Source organism: Panthera leo, chromosome E1 (genome assembly GCF_018350215.1).
Source record: "Panthera leo isolate Ple1 chromosome E1, P.leo_Ple1_pat1.1, whole genome shotgun sequence".
Taxonomy (NCBI): Eukaryota; Metazoa; Chordata; class Mammalia; order Carnivora; family Felidae; genus Panthera; species Panthera leo.
This window is the reverse complement of record NC_056692.1, coordinates 38377548-38393218: the sequence shown is the minus strand read 5'-3', so window position 1 is coordinate 38393218 and position 15671 is coordinate 38377548. Positions and strand designations below refer to the sequence as shown.

At 56.7% G+C, this 15671-nt stretch overlaps 1 protein-coding gene across 8 annotated transcripts; it reads right to left on the bottom strand.

Moving 5' to 3' along the window:
- Positions 1-43: 43 nt before the first annotated feature.
- Positions 44-8783, bottom strand: PPP1R1B (protein phosphatase 1 regulatory inhibitor subunit 1B). Of its 8 annotated transcripts, none has more exons than XM_042914794.1 (7): positions 8678-8783; positions 6934-6994; positions 6597-6619; positions 6113-6188; positions 2363-2566; positions 963-1082; positions 44-325 (listed from the first exon to the last, which is right to left on the bottom strand). In XM_042914794.1, exons 1-7 carry the CDS (start codon positions 8756-8758, stop codon positions 171-173), a joined length of 720 nt encoding a protein of 239 aa, XP_042770728.1. In that variant the 5' UTR covers positions 8759-8783; the 3' UTR covers positions 44-170. The 8 variants fall into 8 exon arrangements, with proteins under 8 accessions (XP_042770728.1, XP_042770731.1, XP_042770733.1 ...); XM_042914797.1 differs by having other exon boundaries at positions 8687-8773; XM_042914799.1 differs by lacking the exon at positions 8678-8783 and adding an exon at positions 8359-8517.
- Positions 8784-15671: the final 6888 nt, after the last annotated feature.

Here is a 15671-nt window from a genome sequence, read left to right as displayed (position 1 = left end):
CTCCCTCTCGTTTCCCCTGAAAGAGGAGTCTCAGCACAGTTATTTACAAAGATTTATTACGGCACAGGAGTGGTTCAGGCCTGGAGTCAGGGAAGAGGGGAAGGGGGCAGAGCAGCTGGAGGACAAGGAGAACCTGGCTTCCCCACCGTGTGCCCCCCTAAGGACGTATACTAGGCGGCATTCCTGGCATCAAAGCATAAACAAAACGCAACAAAGCAGCATCTGCTAGTCCATCTTCCAGGCACCCAGGCTGGGGAGCAGGAGTGATAAGGGGAAGATTTCCAAAATGTTGAAGCTGAGGAGAAGGATGCCTGAATCCTGGGCCCTGGGAGAAGCCAGAGAGAGGGGTGGTAACTTGAAATCCCCCATAGGAGAGGGGATGGAGAAGGATCTAAGGGTACCTACAATTTCTCAGTACCCTCTTTCCCCAGATCTTAGGGTCCTGCCCTGTGGGTTTCCTGTGCCCAGGGGAGAGGGTCTGGGGAGTGGAATTGTGAAGGATAAACCTTTGCCCCCCCCAACACACACCCTTACTGGATTATCTGATGCAAAGTCTCTCACATCCCGCCTCCCTCTGGGTAAATGGGGGAATGACTGGCAGGGGTAGGCATCAGGCAGCAAGTACCCAGGAACTCTGGGCATCAGCCAAAGGTGGGCAAACAAGCAAACACAGACCAGCCTTAAGTCTTCTAGAAGTCAGAAGCCACAGCCCTAGCGAGTGAGGGGGAAGGGTACAAAATAGGGTGGGGACAGAGTGGGTTTCTGGGGAACAGCAATGCCCCCTCCACTTCCTTCTGAGAGATGCAAGGCCGGATGCCTATGTGCCAGGCTCAGGGTGGGCAGGGCGCTGTGGCTCCTCCCCAGACTCTGCAAGGCAAGCAGAGGGACTCAGGGCTTGGCCACGCTCATGAGAAATCCCAACCCACCTCCCCACCTCCCCATTCCCCACCACCAAGCCTCACCATTTAGTGCCAGATCTTCCACTTGGTCCTTGGAGCTTCCATCTCTCTGGGGCTCATCCAGAGGGGGTGGGCGCTCCCAGGGTCCCTCCAGACCCTGGCCACAAGTTATCTTCTCCCCAGCTGGGGATGGGGTAGAAAGGATAAAAACTCAGACTCTTAGGTATCCATTCAGTGGTCCTGGAGCATGAGCTGAGTTTCTGTAATAGCTAAGGCTAAGCTTTCTGAGGGCATCCTGGTATAATAGACAGAACACTGGCCCAAGACAGCTCTTCCGGTGAATAGTTATATGACTTAGATGAGTCAGTTATTACCTCTCTGAAGGGGATAGTAAGAGGGAAATTGTGTAGATTGCCTTAAATAAGACAACAGTTACTACCCTGACCAGCCCAGCACCAGCACTCCAGGAGCGGTGGCAACTGATATTGGTCTTTGGTAGTCTTGTCATTTGCCCCTCTGCCCTACTGCTTCTCCTGAGAAAACATTCTCCTCTCACCTCCTCTTTACCTGTCCTAAGGGTCTCAGTGAGAGTGGACTCAATTTCCAACAGGAGCTTTTGCTCCAGAGATGCAGAGAAGAGGTCCAAGGCATTTTGTTTGGATCTGAGGGATGGACACTACAAGCAGGGGTGGTCAACTGTTTTTCATCCCCATAAAATGAAGGACCAGAAAGTTTAATGTGCACTGGGAGGGATAGATATGGCACAATCTACTATAGCTAAGCATGGAAAAAACAGCCATGGGAGGGACAGAGATCTTTCTGCCTAGGAATTCTCTGGGCCTTGGGACCTTTTGTGGAGATTTCTAGATCTGGGGTCTCTAGCTCTGAGGCCTTCTGTGTCGGTCTTAGGCCCCTCCTTGGCAGGTCTCTTCCCAGGCAGTTGGGGTTGGAGGTGCAGAGGACAAGGTTGGTTCTTGAATCCTAGATTCTCCATTTAGACACTAGAGGGCACCCTCTCACCTCCAGCCCAGGAAACAAAAAAAGGGGAGACACAGCCACAGGGTCCTGGGGAGGACTTAGAAACCAGCTCTCAGCCTCCTAGCTGAAGACCACAACCTATGTTCAGAAATACAGGTAAAGGGGGCATTGGGCCCTCTTAGTTGTCTATCCCTGCGTTTCCTTGTACCCCCTCACTGCCATGGCGAGGAAGTCTTTTCTTGGGTCTAGCCTCAAACCTCAAGTGGAAGAGAGGAATTATCAGGGACAACCTGATTGGGAGAGGGACAGGGTCAGGATGAGAGCAGCCCCAGTAAGCCCAGCAAGGCACATACGGGTGGGAGGACAGGCAAGCCCTCGCTGTATGACCGCAGCTTATGTGTGTCAAAAAAATCCCAGGACTCTCAGGGAGGAACCCACCTAACCCATACTCGTGGAACCCAGGCATCTTGGCCCCGTCAGCTTACCAGGCCCCCTCCTGCCCTTCAGAACTTCGGCCTGGCTGTCCTCCTCCTCCTCTTCCTCTTCCTCTTCCTCCTCGTCTTCCTCGTCTTCCTCTCTAGGGTAGCCCAGCTCCCGCAGCTCCCCCAGCTCATCCTCCTCCTCTGAGGCCTGGTTCTCGCTCAGGTTGCTGATGGACTGGAGATGCGACTCGGCAATGCGCTGCACAGCTGGCATGGGGGAGGCAGGGAGGCAGGAAGGCAAGGGTCAGCCAGACCACGAAGCAGCCCAAGAAGCTGGAGAGGCATGTGGCCCAGCCTCCAGTCTCCTTCCCGTGGCTAACCCCCTCAGGGGTATAGTTCAAAAGCTAAAGGTCCCAGATCAGTTTGCTGGGGGGCCAGACAAGGGCAAAAGCAGCAGGCATTAGATCCTTGATCATGTGTGACTCCTAAGCTGTCCAAAGATGCAGCCCCCCCACCAAGGCTGGCACTGGGCAGCTCCCCCAAACTATAGGGTGTCAAGCTAGACAAGACCAGGCAGGTACAGCAGCAGCTTAACATTCTGTGGCTAGGGAACTTGTTTCTCCAAGGACCCAGTACTGGAGACAGTGTCCACCAGTTATAGCCCTGGACAGAAGGCATAGGACCCATGGGCCAGGGCCTGGGGGATCTGTCCCTTTTAGTTTCTCTCAGAGTGCCCAGACTGCCTAGGGCCCATTGCTTACCCCAATCCTGCACACACCCCCTCCGATTCTGGGCTTGGTCCCCACTCCCTGGCACTGCCCACGTCATAAATGCCACTCCACACATCTCTGCCCCGGGTCCTGGGGTAGGAACAGTTTGGAGACTGAGGATATAATAGTCTACAGCCAGTGAAGCCTGTGCCTGGGGATGTGGAGTGCTCAGACGCAGCCCCCACAATCTTGACCCACATCCCCAAGCTTCCAGCTCCCTCTGTGGTGACCTAGAAAGCAGCAAACACCACCCACCCCCCCAACACCACCAAGGCCTGCTGGGATAGGGCCTAGGAAAGGAACAGTGTGGGCAGCTGAGGAGAAGTTTCCAAAAGATGGAAAGGACTGGGGGTTAGGAGAAAGGGGCCAGGGCTGGGGGATTCTGGGGCAGTGGCAGGGGTTGAGGGGAGGCTGTGAGGTGTGGCTGGGGCAGAGGCAGCAGGGAGACCAGGAGCTGGTGGAAGTTTAGAGCACTGGAGTCACTGAACTCACAGCTCACAGAGAAGATGCTGACAAGCTAGGTGCTGGGGTTCTCCAGCTCCTTCTCCGTGGCAGGCAGCCCCTCCCCTTAGAAAGCCCAGAGGGGTAGATCCAGGCTGGAAACCTCCGGTGCAGTGAACAGGGCACCACGCTCCTGCCAACTCGGGACTGGCACAGAGGGTGCATTGTGTGTGCCCACTACCCCGCCCTGCCCCGAGTTCCCAGCCCGGTGCCTCCTGCTGGCTCTGGGCAAGCTACTCAGACAATAAAAATGCAATAAATCGCCCTGCCCTGGCCTTGGGGACGCAGCAGCACTTCACCTTGAGCCAAGTGTGAGAGCTTGGCCTTGGGGAGTCCGCTTCAAGCCAAAACTCAGTGTTGTCCACCCTCCCCCGGAGGTCCCTGGCTTCTCCCCCTACAAACCCCCGACCCCGCCAGGTGCGCTCCCTTGGCCAGAAAGGGGCTGAAGCCTGCAACACAGTGCCCTCCAGGTACAGAAGGGTCCTCTGAGGGTTAGGGGGAAGGGAGGAGAGGAAGGAGGTGGCTGCTTGAGCAATCACCGTCTCCCCTAGTCGGGGGAGTACAGTTCAGCTCCTGAGCTGAAGTGCCGATAGGTGTGCAGTGCCTGTGCCGGCGCCCCGGGAGCCTCCTGCGCACGCGCCTCCCCTTGTGCCTCTCGGGGCTCCCTGAGGTTCCCCCCACCAGCCCTCTCAGCTGTCTTCTTCTCTATCTGTCCTCATGTCTGGGACCCTGGACCACCCCCCCCCACCCAAGTCTCCCTTTTGAAAGGTCCCCAGCACAGCCCCCAGACTGCCCTGCCTCTCCCAACTTAGACCCTCCTAAGGTGCAGCCCAAAGGGACAGTGGCGGTGGGACCACATTTCTAGCCATTGCAGGATGCCCAGAAGCACTTGGGCCCTATTCTCCTCACCCCTGCCTTCTTCCCCATGCTCATAACCAAGAATCCAAGGGACGGTTCTTGTCCCTCACGTCCATTCAGCCCTCCCCAGCCCAGAGTAGGAAGGAGAGAGGTCCCGTGTTCTCTCTTGAGAAGATGCCACCCCCCCCCCCATTTCTACTGCAGGGGCTTGGCCTTCCTCCATATCCCTACAGGTGGGAAGTCCTTCCAGGTGCTGAACCCACTGCCCACATGCTATCCCTTCCTCTTTCTATTCCAGGGGGGGGAGAAAATGCCCTTGCCCTTCTCTCCTCTCTTCCCAGCCTCTCCTCTCTGCTCCCAACCCTGGCAGGCAGGCTGACAGGTAGGTGACAGGTGTGCTTGTTGACCTTGGCCAGTGCTGGGAACTCATTAAACCCACCCCAGAGGGAGCTCTCAGCACACCCATCCAGCCATCCGGTCCTCCCCCCTCCACGGGAGGAGGGGGCTGGCCAGGCAGGAAGAGCCTCAGGCCTGGAGCTGCAGTGGGGGTGGGAAGGCATTCTTTAGCTCAGTTAGGAAGAGTCCCTCCCCATCTCCACACCTTCTCCTCCAGGTGTATCTCCCCCAGCTTCCCTGCAGATAGCCAAGTCTCCAGGCCGACTCTAGAGGCTCTCTCTGATTTCACACCTCCTCCCCCATGTACATTTCCTTTCCTCATCCTAGAATGCCCTTCCATGCCTTGCGTGCCTGTTGAATTCCTACTTATCCTTCAAATCCAGGCTTAACCATCCTCTCCTCGGTAGCTCGCCCATGACCCTTTGAGGCCAAAGGCCCCAAGAGGGCAGGAGCCAAATCTTACTCCCCTGATTTTGCCCAATGCCACCAGTGAGGCCTGGCATACATTAGGTGCTCTGTAAGTGTGTACTATAAGAATGACTTGTGTTTGGAGCACTTGGGTGGCTCTGTAGGTTAAGCATTCGACTTTGGCTCTGGTCTTGATCTCACTGTTCAGGAGTTCAAGCCCCGTGTCAGGCTCTGTGCCGACAGCTCAGATTTCGTGTCTCCCTCTCTCTGTCCCTCCCATGCTCTCTCTCTCTCTCTCTCTCTCTCAAAAATAAATAATAAAACATTTTTAAAAATTAAAAAATAGACATTAAAAATTTTTAATAAACAAATTAAAAAAAAAAGAGTGATTTGTGTTTTAATACAGAAAGGAGAAGCAGGACCAAGAAGCATCCAGTTTGCTGACCTCTGCAAATGTTATGCCACTGGGAGAGGGGAGTAAAGGCTGCACCTGAAAAAGGTGCTCGTTGGAGAGCAGGGGACCAAAAGGTGGCCTGGGACACACTTGCAAAGAGGAGGTACGGTACTGAATCACTTTATGTTGATGATACTTGTCATTTTAGGCCAGCTATCTCTTTTCTTTCAATCCCACCACCTTATTTTAAGGCCCACAGCCACCTCTTTCAGCCCCTGGGCCCCTTCGTTACAAGGCCAAATTAAGAAAGATCTGGTCCCTAAGTAGTGGTTGGGGTACACAAGACAATCCCTCCCCTTTGACAAAAGCTCAACATTTCACCTCTCTCCCCCAGTGTCAGCCCTGCTCCAGGGGCCGAGGGGCCGAGGGCACAGCCAGACTAACACGTGGGGGGGGGGGGTGGGGAGCGGTGAGGTGGAACAGTACCTTTCAGCGAGGGGGGTGTGTAGGCACATGGGTTGGGTCTCTTCGATTTGAGGTGATGCCCCTCTCCTGAGGCTCTCTGCCAGGGTAAGCACCAGGTTAAATAGACTCACCGAGGCCCCTTCCCTCCACCCTTCCCCCATTCCACCCCACCCTTGGCAACCCAGGCCAACTGCCCTAGCCTCTGCGGATGGGTCCAGGTGCCGCTGCCCCTCTGGGTCCTGCTAGGACTTAGGCTTTGGAAGGGTCTCCATACGCCATAGCCTGGCTCAAGGTAGAACCCCAGCCCAAGTCTGAGCAGAGGAAAGACAAGGGCAGAGGAGTATGTGCTGGTAGAACCCTGGCACCGGGCACTCTTACCTAGGTGCCAATTGATACGCTCATGTGTCCTTCAAGTGGCATCCTGTATTAGTCAGGAATGATCCTGTCCAGCCCACTGCAAAGGGGCCCCCCGCATTCCTCCTTCCAGCTGCCCCTAGAAACTCACCTGGTGAGGGGAGGCCTCCTCCTCTGAGGGTGTCCACCAATGAACCAAGGGAAACGGAGGGAAGGAGAGAGAAGAGGGGGAGAAAAGAGAAGAGAGAAAGAGAGAATTACTTTCCCCAAAGGCTCAATCTCTGGGGAAAGGGAATGTGTGCCCTTTCCTTCCGGGTATTTGGAAGTGCCTGGTCAACAGATAAACCCGAAAGAGTTTGACTCCCAGACCTTACCCACTCTGCCCCATTTTCTGCTCAGTTTCCTACTCATGGGACTTAAGGAAGGGCCCCAAGAAGGCATCAGAGTTAGGGTGGGGCCAGGGCTGGGGCAGCAGGGAAGGGGCCCACCTGGCGAGGAGTGCTCTGAGAGCCGGAACAGCATGGCAGGGGTTGGTCTCCTGCGCCGGATCTAAGAAGATGGAGAAAGAAGTGGGGGGGGGGGGGGGTTGCAGGATAGACACCTGCACCCCCCCCCCAAGGCAGCAGAGAACAAACAGTGCTTTGAAATCCCCAGGGAACCTTTGAATCAAAGACTGTCAGAGCTGAAAGGAACTCTATAGCTCATCCAACCCCCTTATTTTACTGAGGTGAAAACCCAGGGCTCAAGGAAGTTCAGCACAGAGCTCAAGGCTACAGCTCACCATGGCAGAGAAAGGAGGAGAAAATCCCACCACTGACTTCTAGCCCACGCCCACCCCACTCCGTGGCTCCTCCAGAATGGGCATCTCCCTTTCCACCTTTCCTTATCCAGGAAGCCCATCCTCTCCAGCTTTTGCAGATACCAGACCTCCAGAGCCGAAGCTGGCTCTGGAAGATGCCCCATGGGCCACGGCACCCACGTGGCCCTGCCCACTTAAGGTCAGCTCAAGGGCTTCAAAGAAACTGGATCTAGCTGCAGAGGGAGGCTGAGCCAGGGCACTGCAGACACCTGCAACCCCACACTGAGACTCAGGGGTGGGCCTGAGCCCCAGACCCACAGGGTCCTGGAGGTGTCCCTGGAGGCCTGTGCCTGGGTCCCTCTAGCAGTCTCTCTCAGGCTGTAACTCTTGGCCCAGTGCTCATAAAAAAACAAAAAGTTGTCCTCCTTGGTATGTGAGCCAAGCTAAACAGTGAGGGGGGGGGGGCGGGCGCTGGGCACTCCCAGTCACTGCTCCCCACCCCCTCCCCCCCCAGCTCTCAATCAGACCAACTGTCAGTTAATTAGGTCCCCTCTGAGCTCCAGGGAAATGCACAAAGAGAACCAGGTGAATTAAGCTGAAACTGCCACCTCCCCCTGCCAAGCTCTCCAAACTGCCCTCCAGACCCAAAGCTGCTTAGGCCCAGGACCTCCCCCTCCCCCCATGCCTCCCCTACCTCCCCCCAAAAAGACTTGGCCCACTCTCACTGCTCTGCTGGGTGCCAGCTGCAGCTCAGCAACAAGTGAACACGCTACTTTGTGGGGGGCGGAGCCCTCTTCTCCTCTCCCTCCGTCCACCTCTACCACCTTTGGAGAAGACCTCTGGACCCCCCCTCCCCCCTTCCCCCCCCCCCCGGCCCCCCGCCAAGGCTCTCCAAAGAACTCAGTACTCTGTGAAGAGGTCTGACTTCTGGGACCACCGGTCGCCCCCCACCCACATGTTGTGGCTCTGTGTAGGGCCTGGCAGGGAAGGAGGTCAGCACAAGGCTCTGGTGGCCGGGCCCAGGCATACACGGTGGCACCAGAGAGGGGCAGAGCCTGGGGCCGCGAGGCGGAGGCCTGTTCTGTACAATGGGTCAGTGCCCCGCGTTTCTCACTTCCGACCGGCTCCGGCTGGGGCCAGGGCGCAGCGGTCCCGGCGGGAGCCTAGAGAAGGAGGACACCGAGCAGGGTCCAGAGCACAGTCTCCCCGCCCGTGGCCGCTCCCAACGGTCCTGCCCCGGACGCTCGCCGCCTGAACGGGAAAAAGTTGCCCGAGTCTGCAGCGAACTTCACGCGCTGCCCCGCGCCCCCGCGTGTCCGAGGCGGCCCGAGACTCTAGGTCGCCCCCCCACCCACCCCCGCCCCGGGCCGGTCCGGCCCCGGCAGCGCCCCGCCGCGGGAGGAGCTGCCGGGGGTGGTGCGCGGCCCCCTTACCATCTCCACCTGGCGGGGGTCGAGCTGGCTGGGGGGCGCGGGCACCGAGAACTGGATCTTCTTGCGGTCCTTGGGGTCCATGGCGGGCGGGGTGGCCGGCGGGGCCGGGGTGGGGGGGGGGGGGGTGGCGCGCGTCTCGGGGTCCCGGGCTGCGGTCCCGGCTCGGCTTCCCGGCGCTGCTCGGGGCGCGGCGGCGACCGCTGGCTGTGCGCGGCGAGGGGGAGGCGAGCGGCTCACGCTCAGATAAAAATACCGCGCGCGGAGAGGGGAGGGCGCGCGAGCGGGAGGGGGTCGCGCCGGCTCGGAGCGCCCCCGGCTCTCGGCTCCCGGCTCTCGCGCTCGCCCGCCGCGCCCGCTGCGCGGGTCCTCCGGCGCTTGCGGCCTCGGCTTCGGGCTCGCCGGCTCGGGGTCGGTGTCTTTCCCTGAGTCTCGCCTCTCCCTCCTTTCCTCGCTCTCTCCGAGGGTCTCTGTGGGTGTCTCCGCCTCCCTCTCTCTCCCTCCCTTCCTCTCCTCGCGCCTCTGTCTGTCTGTGCCTTTCCCCGTCCCTCCAGGTCTCACCCTCTGGCCCCAGCCTCGGGGTCCCCGGCCCGTCCCCTCGGCCTGGGACTGGCGCCCGGGGGCTTGGTGGGAGGGCTCAGGGGGAAGTGGCCAATGAGCACCGAGAACTGTGTTCTCCCCGGGGCGGGAGGAGGGTGCGGAGTGTGAGCCAGGACCGGGGAGCGGGCTGGGGGCCCCCTGCCGTCTCCCGAGAACTTGAAGCTGCATTATTGATGGAGTCCAGCAGGGAGCATAATGGGGGGAGGCCGGCGGGGCTGGGGGGGGGGGGGGGGAGCAGGGAGAGGGGCAGCAGGGAGACGGGACTCTGACTTTAACCCCTTCGTGGCCTGGGTCCTTGGAGTTTCACGGGGAGGACTGCGAGGTCCTGGAGAAACTACCACCAGCATGTCACGCTGTGAATGGGGGTGTCCTAGAGAGCCAGCGAGTGTGAAAGAGCTGGTGTGCGTGGGAGGACACGTGTCAGTCATCATGGCAGGGAGTGTGTGTGAGTGCCAGGGGCCCTGTGGTGCCTGTAGCTACGGAGTGTGTGTGTGGGGGGGGGGGGGGGTCGGTGTGCATGAGTGTGTGTGAGTCTGTGTGAGTAAGTGTGTCAGAGTGTCAAAGATGCGGGTGTGAGTGGCAGGGTGTGGGAAGACTGTGTGCTGGGGGAGGGTGTGGGTGTGGGGGAGGATGTCAGAGACTGTCAAGGTGATGGGCTGGCGTGTGGCAGCTTGCAGAGGGTGGGGGGACTGTATCCACAGCTCTAGCCCGTGCAGAAGAAGGAGATGAAGTTGTGATGGGGGGCGGGGGGATGTGTCCCTGCCCTGATGCACCCTGGGTTCACGTGTCTCCTCCTTTCTCCCCAGATCTGAAGCGGGGGAGACTGAGCCAGCCCAGGGGGACAGAGTTGGGGGGCTGCCTGTACCAGTACACGTGCCATCACGTGTGTGAGCTTGGTGCATTCAGGAACAGAGCTGGGGGGAGAGGTGTGTGTGCTCATTTCTGAGGTGTGAGCCTCTCTCTTTGCAGAGGTGTTTGTGTGCGTCTCTGGAGGGGAAAAGGGAGGGGCCGGCCCACTGGGTTGGAGTGTCCCTGTTTATCTGTCCAGGCCCTGGGTATCTCTACAGGTCTATGGGTGAGGGTCTGAAAGCTTCTCTGTAGCACTGAGAGGGTGCATGTGTAGATGTGTACATAAGAGTGTGTCTTCCTTCGGGCTCTGTTTGTGTTGGCTGTCTTCTCTCCTGGTCACACTCAGACCTGGAACAGTCAGGAGCACTCCCCAACCCCCCACGCCCCGCCTCCTCCAGCAACTTTTCCACTCCCAGCCCCAGCATGCTGGGTCCTTGGCAGAAGGGTGCAAGAGACCAGAGGAGTCTTATGAAAGGGGGTCTGCACCCCAGAGTCACCCAGAAGGTGGCAGGAGAGCAGAGTTTTGCTTATGGGAGCTGGAGGTCCTGGCCATTCAGCTCCACCCCCGCAACCTCAGGCCTGGTTCAAATCCTATGTTTGTTGGCTTATGCTTGTCGGGGAAACAATCAGATGCCAGGTTGTGGGCCAGGGGTGTGGGCATCTCTGGCAGCCCATGGTTTGGCCTAGGGCCCTCTTCCAGGTGGGATGTGCTGGGGAGTGGCAAAGACCAGTTTGGCAATTCCTTAAGAGGGTGAATAAGGAGGTCCTGAAAGTCAGAAGGGGCACAGGAAAGGCACGGCCCAGGCAGTCTACCTGAATGGTCACTGGGCCAAGGTGAAGGTGAGGGGCCTGTGGCTTCCAGTGCTAAAAATGTGGGAAAATCCTGGAGCAGGATGAAGGGGACAGAGGAGTGCTGGGTGGGTGACAAGAGGACAGGGTCAGGGAGACATCACCACCAGTCACACCTCAGAGCCCATCAGAGTGAGAAGGCCTTGGGGAGAACAGTGGCTGAGGCTCCTTTGATGGAGGGAGGACTCGTTTATGGAGGTTCTGCAAACAGGACTGGCACTCTGGAAGGCCACGAGGGAAATATTCCCCTGACCCAGGCTGGGGCAGCTGGGAAGGTAGACTCCCCTCTCCCTCTCGGCTAGGCTTGGAAGATGGGGTCTTTGCGGTGGAGGGGAGGGTCTTTACCCTTTTCCCCCAGCCTTTGCCCAGGCCCCTGCAGCTCTTGAACCTGGGCCAAGAGGGGTGGGGAAGCCTGGCTGACAGAGGAACAGGCACAAGGGACAGACAGAAAGAAAGATGACAGAGACAGAAGGTGAGAGAAGGTGGGGAGTCAGGAAAAAGTGAAAAGAGACAGAGAAAACACATGTGAGAGATGGAGAGACAAAGGGAGAAAGAAAGCCTCACCATGGAGAGAGGCAGGAGACAGAGAAGGAAAGAGAGTAAAAATAGCTCAGCATTAAGATAATTGCAGCTCACAGCTCTGCCCTCCGTTAGGAATTAAATGAGGTTTTATTACTTTGATTCTTCTCTCCTGGATCCTACGCGACTTCTCAAGAACTTGGGGAAAAGTTTTTCAGGTGGGCGGCCAGGTGGCGGGGGCTGTGTGGGTGACAGAGGAGGAAAGGAACAGGACTTCTGGGAGCTGGGGGGATGTGGTCAGGGGCAAGGAGTGGGGTAGGACTAGGAAGGATGGGGGACCACAGCGGGGAATGGGAGACATAGCCAGGGTCAGGCACATGGTGGGCAGCTGAGAAGCAAGGGGCCAGGGTGACCTCCATTTCCATTCTCTTTGACTTAGAATTAATCATATGCAAATGAGATGTAAAAATAATGTGCCACTCCTCGGTTATTATTCTTGAGTTAGAAGCACAGGCGGTTGGGTCCAAGAAACAAAATCAAGACCTTGTTTGACTTAACTCTGATTGAACTATGGGTCTTTCCGCTTGGACAGACAAAAATAAGTGTAGCGTAGTGTGTCTATTAATGTGTCATGGGTCTGAACACACTATTTTGAGCCATGTCCTCCTCACACTCTCTCTTCACATCATTGCCTAGTGCTGCCACAGTGCCTGGCAGACAGGAGGCATTACATTCACCTTCTCTGGAAGATGAATTTGCAAGAGAGGTATAAGGCCTTTGCCTTCCTTTTGGGAGTTGGGGAGAGTGGACAATCGTGGATATTCCCCCCCTTCTCCCAAGCAAGATATAGTCAGGTGGACAGAACATACACTGGGCACTTGCAGAGACCTGGGTAGGAATCTTAGATCAATGACTTACTGTGTTACCTTAGATGAAATTCTTAGCCCCTCTGAGCCTCAGTCTCCTCGTGTTTCAAAGCCCACTTCACATGGTAGCCCTGACGTTTCAATAAGATACGAGTAAAGCCCACAGCCCAGGGCAGCGCTCCCGGTAGGTCTTCAGTCCATTCCAGCTTCCCTGGAGTTCAGAGGTGCAGTTCCCAAAAGGGCCAGCAGGTGGCGGAGTCGGCCAGGGTTTGGGCGGCTAAGCTGCTGGCACTGCGGGTCTGTAGTTGGGCATCACACCCGTGACCTTGGCACCACGAAGCTGAGCAGAGCTGGCCGGGTTGGCATATGGCAGCTGGAAGGGAGGCCCCGGAAGCCCTGGGAGGCAACCTTAGAGAAGCCGGGGAACGCGAGCTGGGCATACTGAGACAACTTTCCCTGAGGAGGCTGGTGGTGGGGAAGCGGGAGAGGGAGGAGGGAAGGGGAAACACACCTCTGGAGAGGCCTGTGGTCACCAAGAGGAGAGGGCAAGATCACTCTCAGCCAGGACAATAGTGGTATCAGGACAGATGGGCAATCATCTGAGACATTCATTCACACATTCATTTATTCATCCATTCATCCATCACCCATCCCTTTGCCCACTGAATAAATTCACACTGAGTGCTTTATAAAAGATCAACTTTATTGAATTTGAGTTTGTATTTCTGGGGTGCCTGGGTGGCTCAGTCGGTTAAGCAGCCAACTTTAGCTCAGGTCATGATCTCATGTGGGTTTGAGCCCCACATCTGGCTGTCTGCTGTCAGCTCGGAGCCCACTTTGGATTCTCTGTCTCCCTCTCTTTCTCTCTCTGCCCCTCCCTCATGTGATCTCTTTCAAAAATAAATAAACTTTTTTTTAAATCCTAAAGTATACACTTCTATGCGTTTTTGAGAATTTTACACTTGATCTTAGCCAAAAGGCCAAGAAGCGATTGTTTTTGAGAATTTTAAACGACATGTGACCACTATCACAACACAGATATAGGACATTTTCATCACCCCAAAATGTTTTATTTTGCACATCCAAGTCAACCTTCCCTCCTTTTTCACTGGGTGTATCATAACTCTTTGTTTTTTAAAAAATTAAAAAAAATTTTTTTTAATTTACTTAGGGAGAGGGAGAGAGAGAGCACGAGTAGGGGAAGGGCAGAGAGAGAGGAGAGAGAGAGAATCCCAAGCAGGTTCTACATTGTCAGCACAGAGTCCAATGCAGGGCTTGAACTCACGAACTGTGAGATCATGATCTAAGCCTGAACCAAGAGAGGGAGGCTTAACCAACTGAGCTACCCAGGCGCCCCTATCATAACTCTTAACACAGTATTTTGAGAAGTGCCCTTCCCACCATCTCTTTGCATGGTCCCCTGCCTGCCATAGTGCCCAGAATATAGGAGGCACTGCATGCTGTAGAGGGGACGACTGAGGAACAAATGAACGGATGAATACACAAGTCATAGAAATCGTCAACGGCTGACATATATGGAGCACTTACTCTGCATCGGTCACTGAGCTAGGCCTTTTATATGTATTATCTTATTTAATCCTCATTAATGCCATTCCATTTTACAGATGAGGCAAATGAGGCCTAGAACTTTTACCCAGAGCCTGGGTTCCACAGAGGCAGTGTGACTCCAGAGCTCTCACTCTTTTTTTTTTTTTTTTTAACGTTTATTTATTTTTGAGACAGAGAGAGACAGAGCATGAACAGGGGAGGGGCAGAGAGAGAGGGAGACACAGAATCTGAAACAGGCTCCAGGCTCTGAGCTGTCAGCACAGAGCCCGACCCGACGCGGGGCTCGAACTCACGGACCGCAAGATCATGACCTGAGCCGAAGTCGCGGCTTAACCGACTGAGCCACCCAGGCGCCCCTAGAGCTCTCACTCTTTACTGCTGCCTTTAATACATTCAGGATGGGCGAGTAGAAGATTGTTTGCATGCACTGGCCCCGGCTTCTCTCTTGCTCAGCATTGGACTGGGTTTCTCTCCAGCCCAGTCTGGGAGGCACGCAGGAGAGGCGGGCGAGGGTGGGGGAGCTGAGATCAATGTGTGGAGGCTGCCCTCTGGTGGCAGATATGAGTACAGCGGAGTCTCTGCCCTCTGGCGCCCCCAGGTAGGATGCTGCTGAGAAGAGTGAACAAGCAGGCAGCCCACAGTGGGGGCAGCCTCAGCCCCGGGCACCTGGAGACCCCCTGCTCTGGCCACTGCCTGGTGCCCCCCCAGGTGCCAGCTGAGGCTGCCCCCGAAGAATGCCAGCTGCCGGAGCCGGCCGCCTCCTACCCCCTCCACCAGCCCTCACACATACTCCGATCCCGGTCCAGTCGGCTGCTTCCATTCCCTGAAGAAGAGGCCCTAAAGTTAAAACAGCTGTTAATTTATAAACCAATTTTTCCGTGACTGCTTAATAAATCGCCAGCAGCTGCTCTGCCCCCTCCTCCTGCCCAGGCACCCGGCCCTGAGGGCTGCATGGAGAAGCTCGGAGCCGCCAGCCTGCCCCTCCTGCCTCCTTCCCCCAACTCCCAACTTGCCCCCCATTCTCCTAGGAACTGAGTGTGTGTGGGGGAAACCCTGATGAGCCCATCTTCTCTGGGCTTTGGTGGAGTAGAGAGGTAAGGATGGATTTTCTTTCCTAGTGGGCTTCAGCCTAAAGGCTATCCCTCCCAGTGCCCTGCACACCCCCTCCTCCAGGATCCTTCGGGGCTCAGAAGGCAGGTGTCAAAGGTCTTCTTAGGGCTGGGGAGTGAGGGTGTCCAAATTCCCTAGACGAGTTCCCCTGAGACACTGGGAGGTAAAATGACCCTAGGCTCATCCCTAAGAGCACTGGAATCTCAATTCCCTGTATCAGGGTGGTCCCACTGACAGCAGCTGACTCCCTGACCCTGCGGTTCCGTCAAGTGTGGGCTGGGATAGCATCCCACTCTGGGGGAGGGGGGGGAATGCCCATCCCCAGGATAATGAGAGGAGGGATTGGGGCCTCCCAAACACTCATTTTACCCAACTTCCACTAGCATGTAAAGGGCATCACGAAAATACACGTGGGGTGGGGGCCATGTGGATGACAGGGGTGAGGCCATGTTTTCTTCGCCTCTGCCAGTTGCAGAGTCATCCACCCAAAGGCCTGCTGCTACTGTGAGACCTGACTCCACTGGGCAAGGGGGTCAATCTGGCTATGCCCCTGTAGCCACAAGGAGCTCAGTAGGGAAGGGGGGAGCAGGGCGGTAAAGCACACGAGGTCAGGAGTTCAAATCCCACTCTCCTGC